The following is a 21138-nucleotide window of genomic DNA, read 5'->3' as shown; positions in this document are numbered from 1 at the left end:
TTGAGATATAAGTTCTAAGATCTCAGTACAGTTGCAACGGCTGTCTCACCCTTTAAACCGAAACGCATTACTTCTTCACGGCAGAAATAGGCAGGGCGGTGGTACCTACCCGCGCGGACTCACAAGAGGTCCTACCACCAGTAATTACGCAAATTATAATTTTGCGGGTTTCATTTTTATTACACGATGTTGTTCCTTCATCAATTCCTTCAATCCTCCTTCAATTCTTCAGTTCCTTCAATCGTGAACGTTTGTTGAGTACGTAATTCATTACAAAAATTGGTACCCGCCTGGGATTCGAACACCGGTGCATCGCTCAACACGAATGCACCCGACGTCTTATCCCTTAGGCCACGACGACTTCATCAGGGTTGAGTCCCGTGAGCTCACCTACTTGTTAGGGTTACGCCGAAATGGTCTCTCAAGACCATCGGCTTAGGTAAAATAAAACAGATGAGTCTACAGTACATTTTTTTTTTATTGCCCTTGTAGACAGACGAGCATACGGCCCACCTGATGGTGAGTGGTTACCGTCGCTCATGGACTTCAGCAATGCCAGGGGCAGAGCCAAGCCGCTGCCTACCGCTTAATACTCTCCATAAGCCTCGTTTGAAGAAGGACATGTCATAGCGCTCGGGAAACACCGTGGAGGGGAGCTCATTCCATAGCCGGATGGTGCGTGGCAAAAAAGATCTCTGGAAGCGCACTGTGGATGACCGCAGTGGCTCCAGGTAGTATGGATGAACTCTACTCCGGTGGCGGGCGGTTCGGTGGTAAAAACGAGATGCCGGTATCATCTCGAATAATTCCTCAGAGCACTCCCCATGGAACATACGGTACAAAATACAGAGGGAACCGAAGTCCCTCCGCAGACCCAGAGGTTCTAAAACAAAATTTGATTATAGGTTGCCGATGTCTACCGACGGTCCAAATGGACTCCTACCAAGATATCATATTCGAAACTTGTTTAAAAGATCACTCTGAATTAAGTGATGTCCGAATACCGTTGGACGAATGAGACTGTCTACTCATCATTTATAGGTACACACTTACAAAAGTAGATATGATAAGAACATTGAAACGAACGCGACTCGGCGTTGTGCGAAAGACATCAGGTGCTATAAAAGAATTTACGACGATAAAACATATCAACGTTTCCTATAGATAAATTCGTCAAACATTTTATTGTTTATTCGTGATCACGCAGTATTAAGTGCTGACGTATAGAATTAACGATAAACATATATTGAACTAAAACTTTTGATACATATCTGTTAGCGTAATTCCACTTTATCTACCACTATGGTGGTAGGACTTCTTTTGAGTCCGCGCGGGTAGGTACCACCACCCTGCCTATTTCTGCCGTGAAGCAGTAATGCGTTTCGGTTTGAAGGGCGGGGCAGCCGTTGTAACTATACTGAGACCTTAGAACTGATATCTCAAGGTGGGTGGCACATTTACGTCGTAAATGTCTATAGGCTCCAGTAACCACTTAACAACAGGTGGGCTGTGAGCTCGTCCACCCATCTAAGCAATAAAAAAACTATCACAATTAAAATTTATTCATTGCTCTCTGTTAAAAAAAATGAGAGCGAGAATTGATTAGTTCTTCCAAAGCGATTTTGACTGCTCAGCAATTTTCTTCTTTGCATGAAGGTGTGCAAATTTTGAAAAACAATAATCCAAGGTCTGTAGGGTAGGATGGTTAATGGGGTATTTTCAGGTTTGAACTTGGTGACCGTATGTCGTAACTTAAACCAAAGGAGCAGTAGCGTGAAGCAAGTGGCCATGCGCGGCTGTTGTGAATTTATTTTGTTACCATTTCTAGTTGTTGGCAAAATATACAGAAAACTTGCAGTACTGTATTTTTTTTTGCCGTCATTGATAAGCGATTTTAGATCAATCCGATGGTGAGTTTTCGTTTGACCTGAAAAAGCCACAGTGGATAACACCAGCAAACGCTCATCAAGTATCTTTTTTTGCTTCAAAATTTGACCTTCAGGACTTAGCCGTTTTATCTTAAGCGTTTTTGACGTGACAACGTCTTATAATTCGATGGAGCCGGAGGCACGCACGAAAAAACATGACTCATGCGGCGTTATTTCGCTCTGAGGCGTACATGTTCAGTGAAAAGGAAATGTGGTGTCAATTGTTTATAGCAACGATAATTGCGATAATTGAAAAATTAAACCATTCCATCAGTATTTTCTTATGACGTTGTCACGTTCAACTATCGTCAGTAAACCGACTTTACAGACAACCGATTTTAATTATCGCATAAGATCCGCTTATGCCGCATTGCTGTGGCTGTTGAGTATCGTAATTCAGCACTTATGTGTTTGCCGATTTGACTAACAATTACTCCACTTGTCGCGTGTTTTCGCGCGTGGACTTGACTCAATACATACAGTAATAACCCGCTTTATTATTTGTTTCTTTTTGCAAAATTTACGCCACAAAATCAACTTATCACGTCAACCGAGTTTTTCTGCTAAGTTTTCGGATGCTGAAGAGCATACGGTCCATCAGTTTGAGACATCCGCGTCCATAGTTTCGAATTAATTTAGAATATAGATTATTTCACTATGGATCTACTTTTACAGTTGTGCACGAAACTCAATATGTTTTTCTAGAAAAAGCGCCATGTGCTTACGTTGGAGGTTGATCGATCTGAATACATAATTTATTATACCTACATTTATTATTCGTGCTTTTGTAGCGAAACTCATGTTTGAAAGTAAAACGATATTTTAACTCTTGCCTAAACAGAACGATGAGAAAGCCAATATAAACGATGCGAAAACAAATTATATTAACTAATTTCGAAAGAGAACTTCGCTAGCTTCACCTTGAAGTACATTTTAAATATGAATGAGAAAACTAACGCCAGATATTTTAGTTCCAAGATGTTAGTATTGAGAATCGACAATTTCCTAAATAAGGATTTAGTAATAAAATTTTCTATTGTTTCAAGTAGATAAGATCATAAGCAGCTGCTACTTTGCAGCAGCATTCACCCACCCTTGCAAACTTACTATAATACGCCTTCGCACCAATTTAAAGTCTCAAGTAAAGATATGGCTATGAAGTAGCAATTCTCACATAGACTATTTAAACGTTTCTCAATACCTTATCGTGTGACTAGTGGAGAGCGCATAAATTATTTTACGGTAGCAAGTCAAATGGATCTATGATTTCTAGATTTTTTATTGTTTGTTCTAAGTGTTGATTAAACAGATAGTCGTCATATTTATCTTTTAGGGTAAATACATATAAGGAAAGCGCTATCGAAGCTCTATTGGAGATTATGAAAATTTCAAGTAATTTAATTCGTAAAAATATTGACGAATTCTCTTTTTTTTCCCTACCTATGTTGATAGCCTTGAGAGGCTATATCAGCTTCACCCTAACGTATAGGTGAGCTCACGGGGCTCAAACCGGAGTGGTGCTAACACTGGCCCTAGCAAGCCGTGCTTCGCAGAATGTACCGGATCGGAAACGGGACCCACTGAGAAGATCCGGCGAGAAACTCAGTGGGCTGTGTATGGATTAATTCGCCCCTTCGTGGCAAGCGACGGGTTCGACGAGGACGGTGACCGGTGCTTGTGGTACCTAAAAGCACCGTTAATGGATCGGGAGGATCCGTAATGACGTGTTTTGGGCAATTTCTCTAGGCATCTTGAACGGCATCAAAAACAAGCATGTGTTTGCATTGCCGGTGTATTTAATAAATTAAAACGGTAACTCTTTAAGACTTTGTCAGTATATGTACGCGTTCCCGGAAATCGCTAAACCACTTACGTAAAGTAAGTAAGACATCGAAAAAAAAACTGATAAAATTAAGTCGGCAAGTTTTAAAATCGAAAAGCATTATCACCCGTATTGTCCAAACAAAACACGATAAAAGATTTTTTAAGTTTAATGTAGGTTGGATGTATGAATATGTTATCGGCAATCTATGTATATAATACGATATTCTATACAATACCTAGGTAATCTATAGAATACCTGTATGAAATATTTTTCATTTTATACTTTGCCTAGGCATTCTATACAATACCGACTGCGCTGCCGGTAATGTGTGTAAAAGAACTGATTACTTAACTTTTAACTGATTACTATAAGTCGGGCCCTTCGTCGCAAGCGACGGGTTCGACGAGAACGATGACCAGTACTTGAGGTACCTAAAAGCACCGTTAGTAGATCGGGGGGATCAAAAATGACGTGTTTTCAACCTTAGGAATATAATAATATACATTTGCACCTTTTAATTAAGCAGTTACTTTGCATAAAAATATTATAACTTCGTTGAGAATTTTATGGATAATTTCCTTCATAAAGCATACGTAATGTCCACTTACCTATAACAACGGCAATAACTGTGACGATGAGAAAGTAAAAGTTGACAACTCTTCGAAACTGTTCAGAGAGGTTTTTCGGCAGGAACATGAGTAAAGTGTATTTTGAGGTTTTGATTTTGTTGTGCTTCTTCTTGTCTGCTTCGTCGACCACGCCGACCTCGACTTGGCGAGTCTCCGGCGCGGCCGAAACTTTGTTCCCCTTTAACAAATACAAGTTTACAAGCTATACCTTTAATGCATTTAACGGAGCTAACTATGTCTGATGAGATTATATTTATATTTGCTAGATTATATTTGCTTTATAAAGCACTAGCAGCCCGCTCCGGCTTCGCGCGGATCCTTAGCAAAAAAAATTGGTAATTTTTTTACACCTTGGGTTACATTATTGGAGTTTTAGTAAGGATCCCAAATTTTTTTCAAAAAAGATTATCGCCTATGTCACTGGGATAGTGTAGCTTCCAAACAGTGAAATAATTTTTCAAATCGGTTCCTTAGTTTCGGAGCCTATTCAATACAAACAAAAACAAATCTTTCCTCTTTATAATATTAGTATAGACAAGACCGGCATCGCGTGGAGTACTGTTCCCACCACTAGGCTAGGGCTCCCAAATACCAGCTACCTACTTCCATTTGACTCTATACAGAAGAGGGCCGTTCGGGTTGTCGATAATTCGTTCTCACGAATCGTTTGGAACCTCTGGGTCTGCGGAGGGACTTCGCTTCTGTATTTTGCACCGTATGTTCCATGGAGACTTCTCTGAGAAATTGTTTGAGATAATTCCATCATCTCAATTTTACTAAAACATCGCCCGCCATCGGAGTAGAGTTCATCCATACTACCTGGAGCCACTGCGTTCATCCACAGTGAGTTCCCAGAGAACTTTTTTGCCACGTACCATCCGGCTTTGGATTGAGCTCTCCTCCACGGTGTTTCCCGAGCGCTATGACTTGTCCTTCTTCAAACGAGGCTTGTGGAAAGAACTCAATGACAGGCAGTGGCTTGGCTCTGCCCCTGGCATTGCTGAAGTCCATGGGCGACGGTAACCACTCACCATCAGTTGGGCCGCATAATTGTCTACCTACAAGGGCAATAAAAAAAATTAAAAAAGTATATATTTGTAGATTACTGGTTGCCCGGAGGCCTTTTCCGTTTCACCAGGACCAGTGGGCGAGTAAAGGCTCAGCCAGGAGGGTTGGGATTTGCTAGCAGCTGTCCGGACGCCTCCAAAGGATACCTAAACAACTCGAGTGCAACTGCTTCGCGAATGAATCTACTGCCGGATCGGAATTGTGACCCGCTGAGAAGAACCGCACGGTACGGTTACCGGGGTCCCTAAGCAAGCTCCTAGTGTTAAAGCTGAAGTGTCTAATGCAAGAGTTATTGACTCTGATGGATCCGTAAAGACGTATTGTGAAATTATACAACATTTTTTTCTGTAAAAGTAGATTTTTTTTACAACACTATATAACAATAGATTGCTGCTGGTGACGGTGTCTACGGCACAAGCTAACAGTGGTTAGGACTCCAGAGTGAGAAACGTCCTCCCAATACACAATACAATTATTAATTTCCTTACTTAATCGCTAATAGTCTAAAGGTCTATTCCAGTTATGCTCGGACTGGATTTATATTACTTTAATCTAGCCGAAGGATTGTCTAACAATGTTATTTTATTGACGCAATTTTATTGTTATTGTGCGAAGTAGAAAGTGTGACTACAAGGTTATTCTTTTTTCTATTATTTATACCATTAATAAATCGATATGTGATTAATGTTTAAAATCGGTGCAATCGATGTCCTATTCAATAAATTAATACCAACAAGTCCGTAATTTTGACTCAGAGATGGATGTTCAGTTTCTAAACGTAAAAATGTCAGCGTGCGACATCCGCCGTGACACCAATTCTCTTTCAAATCTAGCCGCTAAGAGCAACGCATTAATTCAACAAAAGTACAATAAATATCTCAAAACAATAAATGCAGTCCACGCTCAATTATCACAAAGCAACAATGGGCCTGTGGTAATCAAAGCTCCGTATAAAAATAGTTGTATAATATAGCAAGATTCAAGCTGTCTATAGCTTTTGTTGTTAGTTTGAAGGGTACAGGAGGTCATGGTCCACCAGTTAAGGTCAGAGATCATAGATATTACAACGTGAATACTAACTTGGAAGTTTGCATCTATTTTTCAATAGAAGATTAAATTCCAAATATAAATATTTGCGGATTTGACTTTTACCCAAACGATATTTTTATTCCAACATCGCGAAAGTTGAATAAATAGTAAATATTGGACAACTGGAGCGAATCTTGAATACCAGCTTAATACTTTCATAGTTTAATATATCTGGCGTGTATAGGTGGAGGACCGCATTTGTGGAAGGCATTGGGGAAGGCCTATGTCCAGCAGTGGGCAGATAAAGGCTGATGATGATGATGATGTATAGTTCTCTAGACCATGCCAACAATCGAAAACAAATAATTAGGGTCGCGAATTGGTTGGATAGACAGTTTGATGGGTACTGCGATCTATCTGTTAGTAACAATATTAGGTGTACTAGAAACAGATAAACGGAAAAGGGTAGGGTGCCATAGATATGATGTAGAAAAAAGTCTACAGGAACATCAGGTCATACAATTTTTTTTCTTTTTTTTTTTATTGCCCTTTTAGGCAGACGAGCATACAGCCAACCTGATGGTGAGTGGTTACCGTCGCCCATGGACTTCAGCAATGCCAGGGGCAGAGCCAAGCTGCTGCCTACCGATTCTCCTCTTTTAGCAATTTCGACGACGCACTCGCGATGGTAGATAAAAATATTATTTAAAAAAGGGAAATCGCGACCAAATGGTCCTTATCTAAATGCTTAGTTAAACGAAACATGTATCTTAAATTAAATAGCGATTGTAATTCTGATTATAAAGATACAATCGTAATAACAACAAAATTGTGTTTGTCGTATAAAAAAAAGTTCTTTATCGGCACTACACTGCAGGATTTTGATAAAATTTCATTTTTCCTCGAAGTGTGTAATGCGTAGAGCCTTCGTAAAACATTCTTGCTCGGTAAGATATTATTTACTCACAAACTGCCACATTTAGGTTTTTTAAAAAAACTTACAGAAAGAAAAAGTTTTGAAAACGATAAAAAGTCTGGACATGTGGCACGTTCACATTTTTAAATATTAACGGTTATTAAACGGTCCCTACAGTTGAATGAAGCAAGCGTTCCTACCTTCATCTGTAGACAATACAAAATTTGGCCGTTAAATTGAAAAAATTATATATCTTTATAATTATGATCCATCGCGGCTGCTGATAAGGTACTAACGGACTCTTTGTCAATGTCAGCATCGCTTCAGTGTCAACGTATGAAAGCCGTGAGAAGAAATGCATATGCCGAGTGCAAATTAATACTTTCAGTCTGTCTCAGGCAAAGATTATTTGTTTTATTATTTACAGTTCTAAAAGAATTCTATCATATATTTATTTATGAATAAGTGCGGACTGTTTTAATAAAATTTAATTTTAAATTAAGATTTGGTTCCAAGCACAAGTCTGATAGAAGACAAATTTATTAAGTGACACCCAGGATCGTTAAAAGAAGCATATTTTTTATGCTAAAATAAATATATTTCAGACACCAATGGTAAATAGGAACTGTTGCTCATTTATATGTATCAACTATACCAGGAGTTCGGTCATTCCGATACTATAAAATTAAAGCTCTAGTTACGAACACCATCTTTTGTTTTTTTTTTTAATTCAAGTGCAATGACCATAGAAATTCAGTACATAGGTACTTTATAAAAGTTGCGTGCATAGCGCAATTTGTAATAGAAAATGTTTGTAAAATGCATGTCATTAATCATAAAACATAGATAACTATTTAAACTTGAGACGAACACGAAATAAAAAACCAATATTCTCTATTCTAGACATACCTATAATATATGAATATGTATTTATATTGTACTTATCTAATTAGAACGCTTTGTGGTTTCGCGATGTTAGTATACGGATTGGCCAGTCTGTTGATAACAGTTTCTATGAGTCAATGAAAACGAAAGCGCATACTGAAGCTACGGTGTAATTATACTATTAAAGTGATACCTTAATCGATACAATATAGACGTCGACGGAACTAGCATGCGAACTTATAACATCGTCTGTTTGGATATGCATATATGTACTTTTGCGAAATACGTACATTTTTTAATTTTTTACATTTTTAATGAATTTAAGGACAAAATTTGATTATAAATCAATGATGAACACAAAACACAATTCAGATGTGCACGTCCTAAGTCATGTAATGTTCATGCAACATTAAGTTTTATAAACATTAGATTAGGATTTTAAATCGATAGAGCGCGTCCATGAAATATAGGAACGTAACTTGTTTTTATATAGGATACATCAAAATAACATAATTAAAGATCCACATTTCATTACTTTATTGTTCAATATATAAATTGTATGTGATAGGAATTTTGCCTAAAAATAAACAAAAGATTTTGTCTTGAACGACTTTCAGTTCGAATGTCAGTAATTCCTTAAGATTTATGAGCTATTGATAGCGATATAATTCATTTTAAATACCTATATTATGACTAAATTAATTAAAATAGACACTCACACAACAACAGCATATCAGAAGGCACAGGGAACGCAAACACTCAACAAGTCTCGAACGCCAGTTGCATAAAACATCAACACTATAAATCATTTTATGAATTAATCACGGCATGTTTTTATTTAAAAATTCTGGCACCACGTTCGGTCTAGTCCAACTATTCGATGCGAAAGCTTTACAACAATCAGACGAAACTAACGTATCTTATCGATGTTCAATACGATATCAATAAAATTGTATGATATGAGGTGACGTTGAGCCTAGACCTTGTTTCGTCGTATCAATAAGCCGGATAAAAAGGTCTTCCGTAAGCCGAGTGTCGGTTTTTAGCGGGAAAAAAGGCCGTCAAGAACGCGCCTTAGATGATACCTCCTTATTTTATGCCCCGTTAGCCCGTAATTGGAATATCCCCATAGAAGGGGGATGTTAATAAACATCTTTTTTTTTTTTATTGCTCAGGTGGGTGGACGAGCTCACAGCCCACCTGGTGTTAAGTGGTTACTGGAGCCCATGGACATCTACAACGTAAATGCGCCACCCACATTGAGATATAAGTTCTAAGATCTCAGTATAGTTACAACGGCTCCTCCACCCTTCCAACCGAAACGCATTACTGCTTCACGGCCGAAATAGGCAGGGCGGTGGTACCTACCCGCGCGGACTCACAAGAGATCCTACCACCAGTAATAAATGAAACACAATTATTCACACACAATTTATTCCGATGAAAAACAATTATTTTAATAAAAAAAACATTTTTAACAATGAATACCAGTCATAATATTTAATTTATACTTCAAGTTATTCATGCTACGGCTTAACAAACACATAGTGGTGTAGGTTCCCAGAGATTCTTTTTTTTATTATTACCAGGATTACTGGTGGCCCTGAGGCCTTTCTAGTTTCACCAGGACAGGACCCAGAGATCCCCCGATCGAGGACCATATATTATTATGTATCCATTCAAACAAAAAGTAATTCGAACAAAACCTAACCCTAAATCTATAAAGACACGTTTCATTTTACAAAAATGCTGTAAAAACAAACAAATTAGAATCGTAGCGTATTGATCGTATGCATTAAATATTCTCAAATACATAAAATTACACGACTGTAAAATGCAAGCTATTTATCTGCAATCGTATGAAATTATATAATAATCGTAAAGAAATGAGAATGTTTAATTTTTATTTCAACATTTATATTTTACAACGTAATAACGTATTTTATCATTACAACGTTACAAGGACAATCTAGTGATTGCGAACTCAGGGGGTACAATTATATTTTTTTGCTTAAATTGTTGTTGGTGAACGACCTATCTGGTGTTAAATGGTTACCGAAACCCATAGACATCAATTAAGTAAATGCCGCCGCCCAACTTGAGACCTGAGTTCAAACTCTGTTTTACATTACAACGGCTGCCCCGCCCTTGAAACTGGAACGCATTACTGCTACAGGACAGAATTAGGCAGAGTAACGGTAACTACCCGTGCAGACTTAAAAGACTGCCAGTAAAGCCTTAGCGGATGACTTGAATACAGAACTTTCGAACTAATTTAATTAAGGATATATTTTTATTAGGCACGTGTGCCTCACTCTTTTTTTTTTTTTTTTTTTCGGGCCGGGGGCCGAACCTCCTACGAGGTCCCCGCGCCTAGGGGGCGCGCGGGGTATGTGAGACTCAACGATCTGCAGGTGTTGAGAGCAGATCGCGGGCCCAAGGATTTTAGGGCCCACCCACTAAACGACTCCCCTGCACTCTTACACCCGACGTCCGATCTCCGTCCGGGGTCAGAACCCGTTCAGAGTAGGGGGGTTCCCGCGGTCAACACTACAACCAGACACGCGGCGCCACCCCGAGGACGCCCGACCGACGGGTCGTCGAGGCGATAGTCGACGACCAACGACGTCGGTCTCCGCGGTACGGCGGCCCTACCAGGCCGCCCGGGCGGTGCCGCTGGTGTTCCGGGATACCCCGCTGGGCCAGAACCAGCCTGCCGGGTCGGAACGCGATACACCGCCGACCGGGTACGTGTGCCTCACTCTGCCTCAACCTCTTTACCCATACATGATTATTTTTTAAGATCTGTTGTTCTTGACGTGGGCAATTAAATTATTATTATTCAACTATATTTATTTCAAATATTATTAATTATAGAATATTATTATTACTATTAACCTAACATTTAAACAGGAATGTATAACTGCGGATTGCGGCAAAATAGAAAATATTTTCGAAGCTACCCGTACGGGCATTAAGCATACCAGTAAATAGATTGTGATATAATACCGCTTTGATAAGAACGTTCCAAATTGGAATTTGAATATTGTAGGAACATTCTAGTCATGTTAAATACGTTTATTTGTTAGGAGGGTTTTCAACAGTCTTCTCAGGAAACCTATGCCAGCGTAATCTAAGAAGTAGGTGAGCTCACGGGGCTCTAACCTACGGACGTTGCTAACACTGGCCCTAGCAAGAGCAGTGCTTCGTAGAAATCTACCACCGGATCGGAAACGCGACCCACTGAGAAGATCCGGCGAGAAACTCAGTGGGCTGTGTCTGAAAGTTAATTTACTCGTCGAGCCCTTCGTCGCAAGCAACGGGTTCGCCGAGAACGATGACCGGAGTATCGACGACTGTTACAAGATTTCTTTTTTATAAGTATGTATAATAGCCGGCAAACTTCTTGAGCATTTGTTGACGTAGTGGGGGTAAGTTTGCGCATGGTACACTCACGTGCAAAAACATTATTTACTCTGCGTCATAATGCAATTAAATTATTAAAATCAACATATGTATTTTTTTATATATTTATTAGAACATCAACAAAAAATGTAGGTTAATAATTGTAATAATTTAATCTTGGGGTAAAATACATAGATATTCCTTCTATTAAGTCAAAACTAGAGCCAGGTCTTGGTTCAGTTGAAGCGAAGCTGGTATTTGTATTATTTTTTTTCGTTATCATGATCTTGACCATCATCATCATCACTGTTTTCATCACCCGAGTCGCTATCATCGTGATTAGTCGACATAGGGCTCATCGGTGTAGTTTACAACTCGGTCGATTCGGTCTTCTTTTTTGTCTATAATTAATTATTTTTTGAAGATATTCGATTCGTAGTAATCGAATGTTACTTTTTTCAATTACCAGCTTCCGATTATTTTCTGTTCTTTTTTTCCATCTAAAGCCTAGCTCTTTCATAATACGTCGTAAGCTTCATTCCGAGCCATTAAAATTTATATCTTCTTTAAAATTTTCGAAGCCTTTCTACGGTACGGAGTTTCGCTGCTTGTTATGTAGTTATTATGATTACATCTTTTTATTACAGATTGAACGAAACTATCCATTCCCGTAACTTTCTTCTTCCCTGATCTTTTCTTACCCGGAGTCCGCAACACAGCGAGCAAGCCAGAGCCTTTAGCTTCCTTAATAATGCACCTAACGATCCTCACTGATGGTTTTGTTACTTCCGAAGTCTGTTTTAATTTTTCCATATCATTCTTCCCCTGTTTTATAATGAAGCAATATACGTCGTACACAATTTTTCTACCCTTTCTTTTGAATACTACACCGGTTTGTCGCGGCATAGTGTATGTTTTATAAAAAATCAACAAACACTCAACAAATAGCAATGGCAACAAAGTCCACAAGTAATTATAACAAATAACTTAACGATTAATAACGATAGACTTTAATAATATAATAACTTTCCACTGTACGCAAGCGTACTTTTGGGAGCAAGCGGAATGAGGGCGCGGTGCGGGACGCAAGGTTCGACTGATCTACCAATAAAGCGCTCGATACGATTTCCCCTGCCGTCGCGCCTCACCCTCACCACCAAAGAGATCTAAAATTCGGTTCTGCGCAGTCAAGGTCATTTGCTCAAGATGTTTGCCGGTTACTATACTCCTAAGTTTGGCGATGAATGTTTAAAGATTGGTATGTAACTTTGTGAATTTAATAAAAGAAACAGATGGTCTGTTAATAATTTATTGAAGGTTACATAAGCACGCCTTTTATTTAAAAAATATTGTACAAGGTACGAGGGTACAAGGAACTTAAAACCAAATAAATTTTGTTCGCAATATGTAAAAAATAAAATGTACACATTTAAACTGATTTTTATTTAGTATTTCCTTCGGGTTTAACAAGTCGTAAACATAATTAAAACTACTTCTAAGAACGACTAAGGAGTTACACGTCGACATTTGAGTACTATGCTATTTAAAGTCTAAAACATTTTTTTTTTTAAGTTTTGCTAGACTAGGTCATTCGTGACCACGATAACTGTAAAGTATTCGAAATTTCGGAAATAATAATATAAAACGCGAGATTAAGCCGCAAATGAAGTTTTGAAGTGAAAACTTCTTTAGAATCGTTGTGATTTCAAACCGGATGCAACGGAAAAAACGACAGGTAAGAGACACAAATACAAAAATGTGTAGGATGAAGCCAGCAAAGAATGAGACAGAAATATACATACTATTTAATACAGCGCCATCTGTGAGATTTTTTAATACTAACGTGTGTATGAAAGCTCTTCTAGTGAATTTTAATTTAGGATTATACGTGAAATTAAAATATCGATTCACAGAGGGCGCTACCTTACAATTATTTACTAATGACAAAATTTTACATATACTTAAGACGTTTAGGATAATTGTATTTTAATTTTGGAAGGTTTCACTTCTACCACGTGTGAATTGCACACATTTTGTTTTTTTATTTTGATTTTTATGTTTTAAAATTTACATTATTTAATATTACAGTGCTTAGCATTAGGCAACAATCGCAGTAGTCTGTGATACAGCGTCATCATTCTTTTAAGCTATTGGAAGATCGGAAATATATTTCTAAATTGGATAAGAAACAAACAGTGTTATGTTGAGGGGTGAAAGGCTGTTTTTGCATAAGCAACATTTTTGCAACTTCACAGGAGAGCCATTTAGAATTTGGAAAAAAACTTCTTCAACTATAAAATTTAATTGAATTTCAATTAAAAACATGGAATTGTTGATACTAATTTTAATATATATAAATTACGTGTCACGTTGTTTGTCCACTATGGACACCTAAACTACTGAACCGATTATTTTTTTAAAATGTGTTTTGTTCCAACTTAGGCCATAGGACGGTTTTTATTTCGATTAATGGTCGCAATGTTTATTAATTACTTATTATTATTAATTGTAAGTTTCATAAGTCTAAAGCAGATGGCGCCTTAAACCGATTTTTAGTGTTTTTACAAACAACTGTAATACTGTCTGACATTAATATCTCATAGATGGCGCTGTGTTCAAAACACCAGCGTAACCAACGTTTCACATAAGCTACAATTTAATGGCTTATACTCCACGAGTTGCTTAGGCTAAAGTTTAAGTGAAATTTATTTCTTAATAAACGTAATACAGTGAAATCCAATTGTTCTTACTTTAATAATTTTTGGTATTAGCATAGCCGGCCACGTGTTCTTTAGAAACAAAAACCTTAGCCACAGCAACATGTGGCTGGGCCTGCTAGTACGAAATAAAACAAACCTGTAATTACAAAGATAAATGTAGCATATTAAGCGAAATGTTCGTTAAACCGAATAGCCTTTCTTCCCTCCATGTGATATTTGATGAACAGTAGCAAGTAAAATAAAACAGTTTAACCACTGATTTTAAAAGTATGGTTGGTAAAACTAGTTAATAATGCATAAAATGTTAACACATTATGTAACATGAAAAAATGTTCAAAATGTATACTTTTCAACCATGTTTTTTAACATTTGAATAACTATGTATGTACAAGTAGTAATTTTTTTTTAAATATAACGAAACTGCACTATTATTTCATTGTATCGAGTTTTCACATTCCATATTCAAGAGGTAAATTAATATTAAGCAAAGGACAAACCAAGCCTAGAAATGTCACAATTATATTTTTTGATTTGTCTTTAAAAGCAGCCAGTACTGATTCGGTGTGACACGGATGAATGATGAAGTACGGTCTTTGGAATATTGGATGCTCTTGTTGTGTGACCACTGAGTAAAAGTCTTTTTTGTTTATGCTGTAATAAAAACAAGGAAACTGTGGATTCAAATGTAGCTTAATAATATAGAGATTTTTAATAAGACATAGTCCCAAGCGATGGTCGAACCACATAGCGGAGGAACTAAAAACCCCTGTCAGTGATGCACTCCACCAAGCTATAGAGCGGGATCGATGGAGACAGCTAGTTGACGGAATCAAATACAGTCACGATCCTTAGCAATGAGGGACCGATTGAAGAGAAAGATAGAGGTTTATTACTAAATAAGACTATGATGCAATAAGAGCTGCCTGATGGAAGATCTTCCTCATAGTGTTTTCTATAGTAGAAAACCCATATTGTACAATATGTTTTACAAAATATTTGAAAATGAATGAAATGAATGTTCTTGGTAGAGCAGTTACATCGGTATCTGCTGCTAAATCTGTTCTGCAACTTCTAAAAGGAGGACATGTTAGTACTCAGGAAATACTATGTAGGGAAGTTCATTCCATAGCTGTTATATCTTGAGACAGCAGAGTAAATTGATTTTAATAAAATTAGATTTAATTAATTCGCTCCAGATTTTTTTATAGATTCAGATTAACTTAATGAATAAATACATCTGTTATAACATCCACGTTTTCCCTCGGTTGCCACATTTTTAGCACAAGTTCTATTTTTGATAAAATTTTAAGTATCCAGGTCATTTTTTGTTATTTCAGAACCCAAGATACCAATGTCCAGATTCTTCAAAATACAATCTAAGTGTCTAAAGTAAATTAAAGCTTTTTTGCTGTTTTTTGTTCTTATTCTGTGTTTAGTATAAATGAGTCGTCTATTATCAAAGGTGGCAATCTGTGCATTTGGACAAAAAAAAGTTATAGATATGTCAATACAGATTGATTTGAATATAATCGTTTCCCTTAAATTATACGGTTCAAAACCTGTATTAAATAAAGGTTAATACTTAACCTGTTATTTATCTAAGATGTCGTTCAGAAGAGTTTTGTGACTGCCAATGGAATACAAAGTCAATAATTCGTTTTTCTGATTTACCAATAATTGTCCAAAAGTCTACATTACAATGTCAATGAATTCTCGTATTCACTTATTACTGGGTAGAATGCCATATAGCAAAAAGTTGATATCAAATTGCAATAACATACTTTCTAAACTGATGAATAAAAGTGATCTTAATTGTAATGGTTAAAATGTTCTAATTATTTTATACTATTAAATTCAATAATTCACCTTATCAAAGACATCGTCCTTATATCATCCAATGACAACAACATGCCAGCCGAGTTCCAAACATTAAAACTAAAGGATGGAACACAATAACTCTCCTTGTAAAATATTACATAATCAGCTTTCAATAAACGTTCATAATCACCGTTTTTATAATTCAAAAATGTTTCTTTACGTAAATAGCATTTATCTTTATCGTGTTCAATAAATTTCCAACCATCACAACATCTATTTGAGATTTCAATAAAATTTTTCGCTGCTTCTATGAAATCTGTATAAGTCACGGAAGACATTTCCGTTTTGTCTGCATTTGGCTTTGTATTGCGTTCAATATATATTTAAAAAAAAAGGACGTTGTACAACAAATTTAACATCAATTCTAACACTCAAAACACAACTTTTGTTTTGATACCTAAATATTTGAAATTTTAAGTTGTGTTTTTGTTTATTGTTTGTATTTACAGTCTGTCAATTTTTGTTCTATTTATCCAACTAGAAAGGCAAAAGTATAGTACCATACAGCCTAATCTTTTGTGTAATATTTTTTTATGAAAAATAATATGGAGCGAAATCTTCTTCTTTGTCTCCGCCTTATCCCACTAAGAGGGGTCAGCATAGTGAATTTTTCTATTTCATTCTCTTCTATCAGCCGTTATCTCAACACTCGCTCCTCTCTCTCTCTCGTGGCCTAAAGGATAAGATGTCCGGTGCATTCGTATTATTTCGTATGTATTAGCTGTGCATCGGTGCTCGAATCCCGTCGGCAGGTACAAATTTTTCCAATTACTTAGTCTGGCCATAAATACTGTTACAAAGGAAAACAAAAAAAATTCTATGGCAAATAACATTTATTACTTTTACAGTGTGTTAATTTAATAGATAAATATAAAACAATTTAAAGTATAAAAAGCTTATTCGAAGTGGTCTCCATTGGCTGCAATACAGTCCTTTAAACGTTGAGGCCAGTTAACAATAGAAGCACGCACTCTTTCCATGGGAAAAATTTTCACTGCCAATCGTACGGATTGTTTTAGGGACTCTAAATTATCATGGCGTTTAGAGCAAGCCATACTCTCTAAAACTGACCATAAATCGTAATCCAGCGGATTAAGATCGGGACTAGACGACGGCCAGTCTTCAGCTTTGATGAAGTCCGAAACATTCGTTTCCAAACAAGACTGCGTAGACCGAGCTTTATGACCTGACGCCGAGTCTTGCTGGAAGGACCATTCTTGATTATTGAACATGGTGTTGTTAAGGGGCTTCACTACCTCCTCAAGAATGGTATCATGATACACTTGTGCCGATGTTTTGATAACTTTTTCACAAAAGTATTGCTCAGTCACTCCTTCATAGCTAATACCCCACCAAACCATCACTGAAGTCGGATAGTGCCCACGTTGCACTCTGTCGACTAATTGGGAAGCTTCCTTAGAGCTTTGAGCATAAATACGGTCATTTTGTTTGTTAAAATGTTGCTTAATTGTAAAAAAATTCTCATCTGTAAACAAAAATTTCCTGTCCTCCCTTTGCGTACCGCCTCAGTCGTTGTTTCGATTTTACCACCCTATTCTCTTTTAAATTATCAGTTAATAAATGACCAGTACGTCTCTTATAGGCTGCAAGTCCTAAGTCATCTTTTAAAATACGCGACATGGTTCTAGGTGCTATCTTCATCTCCCGAGATAAAATCTTTTGCTTTCGGACAGGATTTCTTCGTATTCTTTCCCTTACTGCTTTGACCACCTTTTTCGTACGAACACTACGTGGACGGCCAGATCTTTTTCTGTCACAAACAGAGGAGGTGTCATTGCACCTATTAATAGTCCGCTCCACAAACATTTTACTAATATCAAGCGTATGGAGAGTTTTAAAAATTGCATTTGGCTCCATACCTACTTTGTGTAATGCAATCACAGCGATTCGGTTCTCTTTATCACCCCACTCCATTTTAGTACCGCAAAATATTGTACAATGTATTGGCGCCAAAATGAGAAAACTCAATGAGCAATCATATAAAAATGACAGATTCCAAATTCAAATGTAATATATTGTTTATTTTTAATTGTAACAGTATTTATGACCAGACTATGTAATTAAATACACCACTAATAATAAATATAAAAAATTAAATTATATTTTTTTTCAATATAAATCAATTTTTATTACAGATTATAGCTTAACCTCTTAAATCTTTTTATTAACTCGCCGTTTGTATTATTTACCTCCACGCTCAAAACGCTCTTTAATAATCCATTTCACTTGAGTTTACGACAGTAACTCATTGTAAAAATAAATAATAAAAAAAAAAGTTTAAAAAATTAAATTTTTTTGATTTGATTTGATAACGCTCACAAACAAGTGGAACGGGAAAAATTGCGGTCGTGAGCGTGATCGTTGTGAACGCTTAGTGGAACGCGCCCATGAACATTTTTGCAGTGCCTGATATTTGATTGCACCACCAAATCTTTTTAATATTAAACTATCTTCGGCGCTCCTCGTTTTATTTTATTCAATAAACAATACCTACTACGCCTCCATGGTAGGCTATTTTAGACGCCCCACCAAAGCTGTTTATAATAGTAAAATATTGTAAATTAATAATAAAATAAATAACTGTAAATATTACCGGTTTCTGCCTATGTTTTCCAAACCCACTGCTGGAAGCCTAATTATGGATTTGTATCGCACCGACACAAATTGTCATTAAACAGCATGTGGGCGCAGCGTTCGAAAATTTATTTTTCATTTAATCGTTATAACTTTTTAGTGGAATTTTGTCGTGCCTTGGTAGAAGTTACGAGGTACTAGTATGTAGGTATTAGTAGTAGGTAGGTATTAATGGTGACGAGCCAGCTAGAAGGCAAACGTCCTCGAGGACGCAGTCCCACGAGATGGTCGGACCGAATTCGATTTTGTCTCTTAAGTAAACTGAACTGAACATCAAGTTCCACGATGCCCTCCACGAAGCCAAGGACCGCAGCAGATGGTGGAAAATTGTGCATGAGAGAATGATGCAGTTGAGGAAAGCGACGCAATACAAGGAGGAGTAGGTATTACAATAGTTTTTTTGAGAAATGAGAATTGAGTTGATTGAAATAGACGGTTGCTCGATTCGGCCGTTAAGAAAATCCAATTTGAAGGTAAAACTTAATAAAAGTATATTGAAAACATAAAATTATATTGAACATATTATTATAGAGAAAGAAATAATCAACGGATTTTATCTTTAACCAAAAATGAATTCTTGATGAATCAAATTGTAATATAAAATATTTTTGCTAAATAGTACTGACGCACACAGCTCGCCATTCAATTTGTGTTGTTTTGTTAGTGGTGTGAGCATTTAGATCACTTTTGTTCATTGTCCTTTAGTTTTGGGTCACGATAACAGTTTATGTTGTCGTGCTCTGAAAGATAAGACGCAACGTTTTTCCTTATTCTTTGGATGCACATAGATTATAATATCGCATCAAAAGATGCGACGATGTCAGCGTTCAAATCCAAGCACTCCAAAGCAGAGATCAATTTACCAAGTTGTTATCTGGGTTGTTAGGTAACTGAGTTTTCACGAAAGATCTGCATCACGAAACATGATAACTTCGGAATTTAATTAACGCGCACAAATATTTACATAAGTATACTTTAAAATGGCAAGTGAAGTCTTTGTTATCACGATTTTATTAGCTTGGTGTACATAGGTTTGTTTGTGTGTAACGGAATCTTTGAACGTCGTTTTCAGCGATTTCAAGCCCTTTTTTATTTTATTTTTTTATTGCTTAGATAGGTGAACGAGCTTACAGCTCACCTGGTGTTAAGTGGTTACCGGTGCCCATAGACATCTACAACGTAAATGCGCCACCCGCCTTGAAATATAAGTTCTAAGGTCTCAGTATAGTTACAACGGCTGCCCCACCCTTCAAACCGAAATGCATTACTGCTTCACGGTACTCACTAGAGGACTCACTAGAGGTCCTATCACTAGTAATACTACTGTTAGGTACCCATCAGACTATATGACTACCCAATAACATGAAATTTTGCATACGCAATTTTTTTGCATACGAAATTTTGCAGGTCTGATGACAATCCAATATTTTTTTAACTTCGCTCTAATATCTTGACCAATATCAACGGGATAAAAAATAGTTCAGAGATTAACAATTACTTTGGTGTTTTTTTTTATTTATAAGCTACCTAAATTATTTACTTGGGGGATGATTTTCAGACAAAGTAAGAAAGTTCTAAGAAGTCTGGGGAAGGTCGATGCTTGTGGTAAAATTTCATATTATCGCTTAGTATTGTATCAGTTAGTATCACTTGGTACTTTATGTACCCACCATCCTGTCCATTTTAACCAGTAACCCGTTTAAAGCAAATAACAAAATTGTTTTTTTGTGATTGAAGGATTACTAGTAGCCCTGAGGCCTTTCCAGTTTCACCAGGACAGGTGGGCGAGCAAAGGGTCGGCCAGGAGGGGTGAGATTTGCTAACAACTGCCCGAGCGCCTCCGAGGAGACCTAACAACTCAGAGCAACTGCTTCGCGAATGAATCTACTGCCGAATCGGAATCGCGGAATCGCGAAAATCCGGCGAGAAACTCAGCGGTTGATGCATGGGTTAGGTTGCACGTCGAGTTCTATGAGTACGGTTACCGGGGTCCCTAAGCCTGCTCCTAGTGTTAGAGCTGCAGACGTCTAATGCAAAGGTTATTGGATCTGATGGATCCGTAAGAACGTAACAAAATACGTTTGAGGATGTCGTTTTAAAATACAACGTAAACTTCGACCTCACGTCTCAAGGTGTGTGGTGGAGGTCACAATGTCGTGTCGTTCGAAGTGACTTATTGAAAGTTCAGTATAATTTACAA

At 37.1% G+C, this 21138-nt stretch overlaps 2 protein-coding genes across 2 annotated transcripts in view; both read right to left on the bottom strand.

Annotated features, from left to right (window-relative positions):
* Positions 1–9191, bottom strand: part of LOC101744168 (phospholipid-transporting ATPase IF) — a 45489-nt gene extending 36298 nt beyond the window's left edge. Inside the window, exons 1-2 of the mRNA XM_021346997.3 lie at positions 9000–9191; positions 4362–4560 (exon numbers count right to left, since the gene is read on the bottom strand). Of these exons, the coding sequence (XP_021202672.3) occupies positions 4362–4560; positions 9000–9089 (289 nt within the window). The 5' untranslated portion in view covers positions 9090–9191. The remainder of the gene's footprint in view (positions 1–4361; positions 4561–8999) is intronic.
* A 3787-nt stretch (positions 9192–12978) lies between these two features.
* Positions 12979–16747, bottom strand: LOC101741949 (ubiquitin-like-conjugating enzyme ATG10). The gene is made up of 2 exons (XM_004924668.5): positions 16272–16747; positions 12979–15056 (listed from the first exon to the last, which is right to left on the bottom strand). The coding sequence occupies exons 1-2, from the start codon at positions 16559–16561 to the stop codon at positions 14855–14857; spliced, it is 492 nt and encodes a 163-aa protein (XP_004924725.1). The 5' UTR covers positions 16562–16747; the 3' UTR covers positions 12979–14854.
* Between the last annotated feature and the right edge of the window lie 4391 nt (positions 16748–21138).

The sequence above is a fragment of the Bombyx mori genome, chromosome 12, assembly GCF_030269925.1.
Source record: "Bombyx mori chromosome 12, ASM3026992v2".
NCBI lineage: Eukaryota > Metazoa > Arthropoda > Insecta > Lepidoptera > Bombycidae > Bombyx > Bombyx mori.
The sequence above is the reverse complement of the archived record's forward strand: the minus strand, read 5'-3'. Positions and strand labels throughout refer to the sequence as shown.